The following is a 12,893-nucleotide window of genomic DNA, read 5'->3' as shown; positions in this document are numbered from 1 at the left end:
ATTGTGTTTAGATGTATTTCTGATAACTTTTAAGTCTTTTTCTGGTAGATGTTTCCTAAAACCCCTTTTCCATCTGTGTGACCAGAAATCAAAGCCTTTACTTGTTCAACATTTTTGGGATGGAAAATGGTTGAAAAATGTATACAGTACATTCGAAAAGTATTCAGACCCATTTACTTTTTCTACATTTTGTTACATTACAGCCTTAATCTAAAATGTATTAAATTGTTTTTTCCCCCTCATCAATCTACACACAATACCCCATAATGACAAAGCAAAAACTGTTTTTTTGAAATGTTAGCAAGTTTATTACAAATACAAAAACTGAAATGTCACATTTACCTAAGTATTCAGACCCTTTACTCAGTACTTTGTTGAAGCACCTTTGGCAGCGATTAACGAGTCTTCTTGGGTATGATGCTACAAGCTTGGCACACCTGTATTTGGGGAGTTTCTCCCATTCTTCTCTGTAGATCCTCTCAAACTCTGTCAGGTCTCTCCAGAGATGTTCAATCGGGTTCAAGTCCAGGCTCTGGCTGGGCCACTCAAGGACATTCAGAGACTTGTCCTGAAGCCACTCCTGCGTTGTCTTGGCTGTGTGCTTAGGGTCGTTGTCTTGTTGGAAGGTGAACCTTCGTCCCAGTCTGAGGTCCTGAGCGCTCTGGAGCAGGTTTTCATCAAGGATCTCTCTGTACTTTGCTTCGTTCATCTTTCCCTCGAGCCTGACTAGTCTCCTAGTCCCTGCTGCTGAAAAACGTCCCCACAGCATGATGCTGCCACCACTATGCTTCACCGTAGGGGTGGTGCCAGATTTCCTCCAGACGTGACGCTTGGCATTCAGGCCAAAGAGTTCAATCTTGGTTTCATCAGACCAGGAAATCTTGTTTCTCAAGGTCTGAAAGTCCTTTAGGTGCCTTTTGGCAAACTCCTAGCGGGCAGTCATGTGCTTTTTACTGAAGAGTGGCTTCCGTCTGGTCACTCTACCATAAAGGCCTGATTGGTGGAGTGCTGCAGAGATGGTTGTCCTTCTGGAAAGTTCTCCCATCTCCACTGAGGAACTCTGGAGCTCTGTAAAAGTGACCATCATGTTCTTGGTCACCTCCCTGACCAAGCCCCCCCCCCTTGGTGGTTCCAAACTTGTTCCATTTAAGATTGATGGAGGCCACCGTGTTCTTGGGGACCTCAATTCTACAGAAATTTTTTGGTACCCTTCCCCAGATCTGTGTCTCTACATACTCCTGTCTCGGAGCTCTACGGACAATTCCTTCAACCCCATGGCATGGTTTTTGCTCTGACATGGGACCTTATATAAACTCAGCAAAAAAGAAATATCCTTTTTTCAGGACCCTGTCTTTCAAAGATAATTTGTAAAAATCCAAATAACTTCAGGGTTTAAAGGGTTTAAACTGTTTCCCATGCTTGTTCAATGAACCATAAACAATTAACGAACATGCACCTGTGGAATGGTCGTTAAGACACTAACAGCTTACAGACTGTAGGCAATTAAGGTCCCAGTTATGAAAACTTAGGATACTAAAGAGGCCTTTCTACTGACTCTGAAAACACCAAAAGAAAGATGCCCAGGGTCCCTGCTCATCTGCGTGATCGTGCCTTAGGCATGCTGCAAGGAGGCATGAGGACTGCAGATGTGGCCAGGGCAAAAAACTGCAATGTCCGTACTGTGAGACGCATAAAACAGCGCTACAGGGAGACAGGACGGACAGCTGATCGTCCTCGCAGTGGCAGACCACGTGTAACAACACCTGCACAGGATCGGTACATCCGAACATCACACCTGCGGGACAGGTACAGGATAGCAACAACAAGGAACGCCAGGAATGCACAATCCCTCCATCAGTGCTCAGACTGTCCTCAATAGGCTGAGAGAGGCTGGACTGAGGGCTTGTAGGCCTGTTGTAAGGCAGGTCCTCACCAGACATCACCGGCAACAACGTCGCCTATAGGCTCAAACCCACCGTCGCTGGACCAGACAGGACTGGCAAAAAGTGCTCTTCACTGACGAGTTGCGGTTTTGTCTCACCAGGGGTGATGGTCGGATTCACGTTTATCGTCGAAGGAATGAGCGTTACACCGAGGCCTGTACTCGGGAGCAGGATCGATTTGGAGGTGGAGGGTCCGTCATGGTCTGGGGCGGTGTGTCACAGCATCATCGGACTGAGCTTGTTGTAATTGCAGGCAATCTCAATGCTGTGCCTTACAGGGAAGACATCCTCCTCCCTCATGCGGTACCCTTCCTGCAGGCTCATCCTGACATGACCCTCCAGCATGACAATGTCACCAGCCATACTGCTTGTTCTGTGTGTGATTTCCTGCAAGACAGGAATGTCAGTGTTCTGCCATGGCCAGCGAAGAGCCCGAATCTCAATCCCATTGAGCACGTCTGGGACCTGTTGAGGGCTAGGGCCATTCCCCCAGAAATGTCCGGGAACTTGCAGGTGCCCTGGTGGAAGAGTGGGGTAACATCTCACAGCAAGAACTGGCAAATCTGGTGCAGTCCATGAGGAGGAGATGCACTGCAGTACTTAATGAAGCTGGTAGCCACACCAGATACTGACTGTTACTTTTGATTTTAACCCCCCCCCTTTTGTTCAGGGACACATTATTCAATTTCTGTTAGTCACATGTCTGTGGAACTTGTTCAGTTTATGTCTCAGTTGTTGAATCTTATTATGTTCATACAAATATTTACACATGTTAAGTTTGCTGAAAATAAACGCAGTTGACAGTGAGAGGACGTTTCTTTTTTTGCTGAGTTTAGGTGTGTGCCTTTCCAAATCATGTCCAATCAATTGAATTTACCACATGTGGACTCCAATCAAGTTGTAGAAACATCTCAAGGATGATCAATGGAAACAGAATGCACCTGAGCTCAAATTCGAGTCTCATAGCAAAGGGTCTGAATACTTATATAAATAAGGTTTTTCTGTTTTCGCTTTGTCATTATGGGGTATTGTGTGTAGATTGAGGAAAAATGTTTATTTCATCAATTTTAGAATAATGCTGTAACGTTACAAAGGGGTCTGAATACTTTCCGAATGCACTGTATATGCCTTCATTTCTAAAACAATATAAACTCTCAGTTTTCATTTGACACCCTATTTGACATGCTCCTATGAACTTCCTATGTTGGTGCTCATGGGTAATTTAACATGGAAATGACCTCATTCCATTCTCTTTCCACTGGCGATTGTCAGTCTTTCTGCCATCATTGCGTTATATCTCTCTTTCTAGCTGGTCATCCTGTCGCTTCCCTTCCCTCTCTTATTCATCCTCCCCCCTCTCTCTGTCATCCCTTTCTCTTTCCCCTGGCGATTGTCAGTCTGTCTATTTTCTTTCTGTTGTCCCTTGTTTCACTCTATTCCTGGGGAATTTCCATCTTATCTATGACCAGGGAGCATTCCTGACATTCCAGCCATTCATCCTGGCACTGCAAGGGGTCCAGCCAGATGCAGGGGCGTCACTAATACAAAACAGACAGTGACACAGCCAGGGCCAGCTCGACCTGGCCCCACTAACACCAACACTGACCTTCTCATAGACCCACAGAGAGGGAGATGGAGTAGTGGAGAGAAAGAGAGTTGGGGAGAGAGAGATGGAGAAATAGGGAGTGAGAGAGGGATGGGGAGAGGGAGATGTAGAAATAGGGAGTGAAAGAGAGACGGAGAGAGGGAGATGGAGTAGTGGAGAGAGAACGAGTTGGGGAGAGAGAGAGATGGAGAAAGAGGGAGTGAGAGAGAGATGGGAAGAGGGAGATGGTGAGTCAGGAAGAGATGGAGGTGAGGGATGGAGATAGAGGTATGGAGAAAGAAAATGAGAGAAAGAAAAACAGAAAGCAAGGAAGACAACGAGAGGACAGACAGAGAGGTGGAGACAGACAGAGAGAGTGGGCGGGTATGTAATCGTAGTGTATGTAAACTGACACAAAAATAGAATGTTGAAGAATAACTTTCATTTCCAGCCCCTGACTCACTGCCTGATATTGTTAAAAGGAGGCCAGTGAAGAGTTTGTTGCTTTTCCGGCAGAAGTTGTGTGTAATTGGGAGCATTAGTGGGGTCAAAGTGCGTGTAAACATTCTCCACTAGAATAGAAGAGTTAAGATGACTGTCATGTCTTACTACTGACTCACTAAACTGATCATGATAAAGGTGGTTAAGTGGCTTCATACAAAACCTAGTGAGTTTCAGTTGTTACTGCACAGGTGAGACAGTGAGAGTTGAGAGAAATGGGGGCAGAGAGGTCAAACACTTACAATGAAAGATGTTTTTCTGGAAGATATCTTTAAACGGAAAGATACCCAATACTCATTATTACTAAGTCTGATAATGATTAATGAGGGGAATGCAGGCGGAATGCACGCTACCCTATTACATCATAGATATTAAGGAAGTAGGAAGTGATTGGACAGGTCAGGGTGTATGTAAACATTGACGTTTTTCTTTACATAGTATCATGTAAGTAGCATATAAATGCAAACTCATATGTTGAGGATTAATATAATCTCTACAAACAAAGATTTACAATTGGGTTTTATGATGAAACATGAAGATAATTCACAGATTCTGCAGTTAATTCACACACAGACAGGAAATAGAAAAATGAACAGGTGAACATGCAGTCATAAAAACTCTAATAAATCCTTGTTATGTGCTGTTGTTATCTGTGTGTGATTTATGATGCTTGGGGTTTACTGGGTTCTATTGTAATGTCCGGTGATGGAAGGGCTGATGTGCGTCAGTGTGGACAGACACCCAGCCAGGCCCTGTCAGATGTGTGGGGAGGAGAGAAGGAGGAGGACAAGGGGGAGGAGAGGTGGAGGAGGAGGGGGAGAAGGAGGAGAGGTGGAGGACGAGGGGGAGAAGGAGGAGAGGTGGAGGACGAGGGGGAGAAGGAGGAGAGGTGGAGGAGGGGTTATAAATGGTTTAAATGGTAGATTACTGAGGTGGTGTGAGCTCTAATTACTCTGTAACAGACGTAAGCGTGTGTGAGTGTGTGTCCACAAAAGGGCATCCTTTTGTGTGTGTGGGGGGGGGGGGTTCACGTTGACACGGTTACTCAGTGGGACAGACTGCGACGTCACAGAATTCCTGTTTCCTTTGTCCGTCTGCCCCCCCTCCTCCCCCTGGGGTGTTTGTCAGCAACTCTCAGCTTCCGTAGAATAACATCAGACTCAGAGTGTGGCTGACGCAGGGAGCATGGCACAGAGAGCAGAGGTGGTCAGCTCTGTTACACTACACACACACACACACACACTCACACTCACAGACAGAGACGGTGAGGGAAGACTGACAAAGAGAGAGAATGCTCAAGTAAAGTCTCCTGGGTGACTTTGCTACACGCTTAAGAATGTGCTAAAAATAAGATCCCTCACTCACTCTCTCTTTTTATTTTCTCTCTGTCTTTCTCTTTTTGCAAGTAGACCTCCTAGAGTTGCAGTGTGGGGTCACTCTGGGGAGATGGTGTAGCAGCCAGCCAGGCAAGCTGATGAAAATGATCAACTGTTACTGGGCTGCTGAGAATGTTGTGTTGCGTTGTGTTGCGTTGTGTTGTGTTGTGTTGTGTTGTGTTGTGCTGTGTTGCGTTGCGTTGTGTTGTGTTTTTGTATGTGTCGTTTTTGTTGTTTAGGGCTTCTTGTCTTTACAGATCATTAAGCCTTCAGTAAAAGTATGGCTACTGTCTAGCATGTTACACTATTATTGTATTAAAGGCACACCTGCAGGAGGGGGAGAGAGAGAGAGAGAGAGAGAGAGAGAGAGAGAGAGAGAGAGAGAGAGAGAGAGAGGGTAAGATGAAGGTAAGAGAGATACAGAAGAGATGGACAGAGAAGGTAAGATAGATTGGAGAGAGAGAGAGGGATGCAGACAGGACACACACAATGACAGGGGAGGAAAGAATGTTTAGGGCGACTGAGAATGGCGGTGAGAGGAGAGGGAGCTCTGAAACTGGCGTGGCATCCCCAGCGCATTAACACTGGCCCGAGATGGAGAGAGCAAGAGGGAGGGAGACAGCCGGGCAGATGGAAAGAGTGTTTGCACAGTAAAAAGTTCCTTTTTGCGTGGGTTGCCTGCTTCTCCCCTCCCTTCCCCCCATCCTTCCTCCTCTCCCTCTCTGTCTCTGACCTATTGCTTCAACTCAATCATTCATAGATTTCTTCACTTGCAGACGCAAGACAACTTGGAAGGAGTGAGGGAGAAAGAGAGAGAGAGAGAGAGAGAGAGAGAGAGAGAGAGAGAGAGGAACGTGAGTGGGAGAGCAACGCACAGTGAGAGGGAGGGAGGAACGGAGAGGGTTTTCGGCTGGCACTCACAGTCACACACACACGCACACCGTGTTCTGTCACATACCATAGAGTTCGGGTTAATAGAGAACAGATTAAATGTTGTTCATTCCTACTCTCATTTCTCTCCCTCACTCTCTCTTTCATCCCTTCTTCCTTTGCAGAGAGAGAGTCTGTTAGCTGATAGAGGACAACTGTAATAATGATGCTGGTTAATGTCCTCTTCTAATGAGCCAATAAAAGGGAGCAGAGCAGATGCTCCATATCACAACACAACCCAATACAGGACAACACAACACAATACAGGACAACACAACACAATACAGGACAACACAACCCAATACAGGACAACACAACACAATACAGGACAACACAACCCAATACAGGACAACACAACCCAATACAGGACAACACAACCCAATACAGGACAACACAACACAATACAGGACAACACAACCCAATACAGGACAACACAACACAATACAGGACAACACAACCCAATACAGGACAACACAACACAATACAGGACAACACAACCCAATACAGGACAACACAACACAATACAGGACAACACAACCCAATACAGGACAACACAACACAATACAGGACAACACAACCCAATACAGGACAACACAACCCAATACAGGACAACACAACACAGGACAACACAACCCAATACAGGACAACACAACCAACAGGACAACACAACCCAATACAGGACACCACAACCCAATACAGGACAACACAACCCAATACAGGACAACACAACCCAATACAGGACAACACAACACAATACAGGGCAACACAACCCAATACAGGACAACACAACACAGGACAACACAACTCAATACAGGACAACACAACCCAATACAGGACAACACAACCCAATACAGGACAACACAACACAATACAGGACAACACAACCCAATACAGGACAACACAACCCAATACAGGACAACACAACACAGGACAACACAACCCAATACAGGACAACACAACTCAATACAGGACAACACAACCCAATACAGGACAACAAAACACAATACAGGACAACACAACCCAATACAGGACAATACACAACCCAATACAGGACAACAAAACACAATACAGGACAACACAACACAATACAGGACAATACAACACAATACAGGACAACACAACACAATACAGGACAACAAAACACAATACAGGACACCACAACCCAATACAGGACTACACAATACAGGACAACACAACCCAATACAGGAAAACAAAACACAATACAGGACTACACAATACAGGACTACACAATACAGGACAACACAACCCAATACAGGACAACAAAACACAATACAGGACTACACAATACAGGACAACACAACACAATACAGGACAGCACAGGACAATACAGGACAACACAGGACAATCAAGGACAGGACAACACAGGACAACACAATACAGGACAACACAAGACAATCAAGGACAACACAACACAGGACAACACAATACAGGACAACACAACACAATACAGGACAACACAACACAGCACAGGACAACACAACACAAAACAACACAGGACAACATAAGACAACACAACACAGGACAACCCAACACAACACAGGACAACCCAACACAACACAGGACAACCCAACACAGCCATATCTGCATGTAGAAGGCAGAGAGAGACAAATGGAAAGGAAGAGAGCAATTGACATGCATAATTTGAAAATCACATCCGTGGGGAGTTTTCCTAACTAAACTAGCCAAAGGTGACGGGGGTGAATGGGCAGGAGCAGGGGGGTAGGAGGTGGAGGAGGAGAGGGGGGTGAATGGGCGGGAGCAGGGGGGGGTAGGAGGTGGAGGAGGAGAGGGGGTGAATGGGCAGGAGCAGGGGGTAGGAGGTGGAGGAGGAGAGGGGGTGAATGGTCGGGAGCAGGGGGGTAGGAGGTGGAGGAGGTGACGGGGGTGAATGGGCGGGAGCAGGGGCGTAGGAAGTGGAGGAGGAGAGGGTGGTGAATGGGCGGGAGCAGGCGGGTAGGAAGTGGAGGAGGAGAGGGTGGTGAATGGGCGGGAGCAGGGGGGGTAGGAGGTGGAGGAGGAGAGGGGGGTGAATGGGCGGGAGCAGGGGGTAGGAGGTGGAGGAGGAGAGGGGGGTGAATGGGCGGGAGCAGGGGGGTAGGAGGTGGAGGAGGAGAGGGGGTGAATGGGCGGGAGCAGGGGGGGTAGGAGGTGGAGGAGGAGAGGGGGATGAATGGGCGGGAGCAGGGGGTAGGAGGTGGAGGAGGAGAGGGGGTGAATGGGCGGGAGCAGGGGGGGTAGGAGGTGGAGGAGGAGAGGGGGGTGAATGGGCGGGAGCAGGGGGGTAGGAGGTGGAGGAGGAGAGGGGGTGAATGGGCGGGAGCAGGGGGGGTAGGAGGTGGGGGAGGAGAGGGGGGTGAATGGTCGGGAGCAGGGGGGTGGGAGGTGGAGGAGGAGAGGGTGGTGAATGGGCGGGAGCAGGGGGGGTAGGAGGTGGAGGAGGAGAGGGGGGTGAATGGGCGGGAGCAGGGGGGTAGGAGGTGGAGGAGGAGAGGGGGGGTGAATGGGCGGAAGCAGAGGGGTAGGAGGTGGAGGAGGAGAGGGGGTGAATGGGCGGGAGCAGGGGGGTAGGAGGTGGAGGAGGAGAGGGGGGTGAATGGGCGGGAGCAGGGGGGTAGGAGGTGGAGGAGGAGAGGGGGGTGAATGGGCGGGAGCAGGGGGGTAGGAGGTGGAGGAGGAGAGGGTGGTGAATGGGCGGGAGCAGGGGGTAGGAGGTGGAGGAGGAGAGGGGGTGAATGGTCGGGAGCAGGGGGGTAGGAGGTGGAGGAGGAGAGGGTGGTGAATGGGCGGGAGCAGGGGGGGTAGGAGGTGGAGGAGGAGAGGGGGGTGAATGGGCGGGAGCATGGGGGTAGGAGGTGGAGGAGGAGAGGGGGGTGAATGGGCGGGAGCAGGGGGGGTAGGAGGTGGAGGAGGAGAGGGGGTGAATGGGCGGGAGCAGGGGGTAGGAGGTGGAGGAGGAGAGGGTGGTGAATGGGTGGGAGCAGGGGGGTAGGAGGTGGAGGAGGAGAGGGGGGTAAATGGGCGGGAGCAGGGGGTAAGAAGTGGAGGAGGAGAGGGTGGTGAGTGGGCGGGAGCAGGGGGGTAAGAAGTGGAGGAGGAGAGGGGGGTGAGTGGGCGGGAGCAGGGGGGTAAGAAGTGGAGGAGGAGAGGGTGGTGAATGGGCGGGAGCAGGGGGGTGAGAAGTGGATGAGGAGAGGGTGGTGAATGGGCGGGAGCAGGAGGGTAGGAGGTGGAGGAGGAGAGGGTGGTGAATGGGCGGGAGCAGGGGGTAAGAAATGGAGGAGGAGAGGGTGGTGAATGGGCGGGAGCAGGGGGTAAGAAGTGGAGGAGGAGGAGAGGGGGGTGAATGGGCGGGAGCAGGGGGTTAGAAATGGAGGAGAAGAGGGGGTGAATGGTCGGGAGCAGGGGGGTAAGAAGTGGAGGAGGAGAGGGGGGTGAATGGGCGGGAGCAGGGGGGGTGGGAGGTGGAGGAGGAGAGGGGGTGAATGGGCGGGAGCAGGGGGTAGGAAGTGGAGGAGGAGAGGGGGGTGAATGGGCGGGAGCAGGAGGGTAGGAAGTGGAGGAGGAGAGGGGGGTGAATGGGTGGGAGCAGGGGGTAGGAGGTGGAGGAGGAGAGGGGGGTGAATGGGCGGGAGCAGGGGGGTAAGAAGTGGAGGAGGAGAGGGGGTGAATGGGCGGGAGCAGGGGGTAGGAGTTGGAGGAGGAGAGGGGGTGAATGGGCGGGAGCAGGGGGGTAGGAGGGGGGGGGGTGAATTGTTGTATATCTCTTGGACGGAAGACAACAGCACATTAACCGTGATCACTGACTGTGAGAAAGAGAGAGTGAGAGACGCCACTTTATTGCAAAATGACTATCCTCCCCATGTGTCACTAGTTTATTCTCTTTTTCCCAAAAAACATCAACACGCTCACTCGCTCTTTGACGCATGTGGGGAGAGGGGGTAGGGAGGAAATGATGGTGTGTGTAGGGGGGTGGTGAGTTAGGGTTACCACGACAGTTGGTCAGATAGGATGCCCTACTGGAATCATGCACTCTGAGGCAGGAATGGAAGGATGGCGTGAGGGAGGGGATGGAGGGAGGGATGTCTGAGAGGAGTGAGGCGGAGGTTATGGAGAGAGTTAAGGGGTTGTCCATCTACCCAGTCATAGTAGAGTAAACATCAACAGTAGTATACTATGTCGGCCTCTCGTCCGTTCCCTTTGAGCGTAAACGCTGTTTATTCTACAGCTTGGTGGAATTCCCTGGAGGAGGAAATGGTGGAGCAACATCAGCATGATGAAATGATTGACTCCCAAAATCACGTTTGCCATTGGAGCTTCCTGTTTTTCCAGCGTTGCGTCATATTCAACATTCCCTCTGTTTACACATCCAAGGCTGTGAGGTAGGCAGGATCAGAGCCTTAACCTTCACCTCCATTACACTACAGTCACTTACAGGAGACATACAGTAACCAATGGTGTCATTTAGAACAGGAGTTTTACACTATATAAACCAATTATAATACCAGAAGGGTTATTTGAACAATACCAACATATTCAAATGTATGTAAATGTAAAAAAGTATGATAAATATTATGAAATTATTGAAATGTGCCCTTATTGTAAACCAGGGATGATCAAGTCCAACTCCCAGCCAATCAGAGCGCATGGATCAAACCCAGCAGACACTCTGACCCATCAAAAGGCTTCATATGACAGTGAGGAAACCATGTAAGAGACAGTCGCGTGCAGAACTACACGGCGCCAGGGTTTGTCAGGGCTACGCAAAGATTGACTAACCCAGTAAAGTTGGACTAAGTGAGTCAGGTTTGTCTGGCCAGGAGGCCAAGGGAAGGCCATGTCACAGGTTCCCTACTCTCACTCTCTGATGTCTTACTAATGTTTCATACACACACGGACACAGTCACAGACATAGGGAGGGCTTTAGTAAGCCGTGACACAGTCACAGACATATGGAGGGCTGTAGTACGCCGTGACACAGTCACAGACATATGGAGGGCTGTAGTAAGCCATGACACAGTCACAGACATATGGAGGGCTGTAGTAAGCCATGACACAGTCACAGACATATGGAGGGCTGTAGTAAGCCGTGACACAGTCACAGACATAGGGAGGGCTGTATTACGCCGTGACACAGTCACAGACATAGGGAGGGCTGTAGTAATCCGTGACACAGTCACAGACATATGGAGGGCTGTAGTAAGCCTTGACACAGTCACAGACATATGGAGGGCTGTAGTAAGCCGTGACACAGTCACAGACATAGGGAGGGCTGTAGTAAGCCGTGACACAGTCACAGACATATGGAGGGCTGTAGTAAGCCGCGACACATTCACAGACATACAGTGGGGGAAAAAGTATTTGATCCCCTGCTGATTTTGTACGTTTGCCCAATGACAAAGAAAGGATCAGTCTAGAATTTTAATGGTAGGTTTATTTGAACAGTGAGAGACAGAATAACAACAAAAATATCCAGAAAAACGCATGCCAGAAATGTTATAAATTGATTAGCATTTTAATGAGGGAAATAAGTATTTGACCCCCTCTCAATCAGAAAGATTTCTGGCTCCCGGGTGTCTTTTATACAGGTAACGAGCTGAGATTAGGAGCACACTTTTAAAGGGAGTGCTCCAAACCGCAGCTTGTTACTTGTAAAAAAGACACCTGTCCACAGAAGCAATCAATCAATCAGATTCCAAACTCTCCACCATGGTCAAGACCAAAGAGCTCTCCAAGGATGTCAAGGCTGGAATGGGCTACAAGACCATCGCCAAGAAGCTTGGTGAGAAGGTGACAACAGTTGGTGCGATTATTTGCAAATGGAAGAAACACAAAAGAACTGTCAATCTCCCTCGGCCTGGGGCTCCATGCAAGATCTCACCTCATGGAGTTGCAATGATCATGAGAACGGTGAGAAATCAGCCCAGAACTACACGGGAGGATCTTGTCAATGATCTCAAGGCAGCTGGGACCATTGTCACCAAGAAAACAATTGGTAACACACTACGCCGTGAAGGACTGAAATCCTGCAGCGCCCGCAAGGTCCCCCTGCTCAAGAATACATATACATGCCCGTCTGAAGTTTGCCAATGAACATCTGAATGACTCAGAGGACAACTGGTGAAAGTGTTGTGGTCAGATGAGACCAAAAGTGAGCTCTTTGACATCAACTCAACTCGCCATGTTTGGAGGAGGAGGAATGCTGCCTATGACCCCAAGAACACCATCTCCACCGTCAAAGATGGAGGTGGAAACATTATGCTTTGGGGGTGTTTTTCTGCTAAGGGGACAGGACAACTTCACCGCATCAAAGGGACGATGGACGGGGCCATGTACCGTCAAATCTTGGGTGAGAACCTCCTTCCCTCAGCCAGGGCATTGAAAATGGGTTGTGGATGGGTATTCCAGCATGACAATGACCCAAAACACACAGCCAAGGCAACAAAGGAGTGGCTCAAGAAAAAGCACATTAAGGTCCTGGAGTGGCCTAGCCAGTCTCCAGACCTTAATCCCAAAGAAAATCTGTGGAGGGAGCTGAAG

General features: G+C 49.3%; 1 protein-coding gene across 1 annotated transcript; it reads right to left on the bottom strand.

Annotated features, from left to right (window-relative positions):
* Window positions 1–7,563: 7,563 nt before the first annotated feature.
* On the bottom strand, window positions 7,564–11,405 carry LOC123733659 (proline-rich extensin-like protein EPR1). Its single transcript, XM_045712847.1, has 3 exons — window positions 11,323–11,405; window positions 8,040–10,119; window positions 7,564–7,578 (listed from the first exon to the last, which is right to left on the bottom strand). Exons 1-3 carry the CDS (start codon window positions 11,403–11,405, stop codon window positions 7,564–7,566), a joined length of 2,178 nt encoding a protein of 725 aa, XP_045568803.1.
* Window positions 11,406–12,893: the final 1,488 nt, after the last annotated feature.

The sequence above is a fragment of the Salmo salar genome, chromosome ssa02, assembly GCF_905237065.1.
Source record: "Salmo salar chromosome ssa02, Ssal_v3.1, whole genome shotgun sequence".
In the NCBI taxonomy this organism is placed as follows: Eukaryota; Metazoa; Chordata; class Actinopteri; order Salmoniformes; family Salmonidae; genus Salmo; species Salmo salar.
The sequence above is the reverse complement of the archived record's forward strand: the minus strand, read 5'-3'. Positions and strand labels throughout refer to the sequence as shown.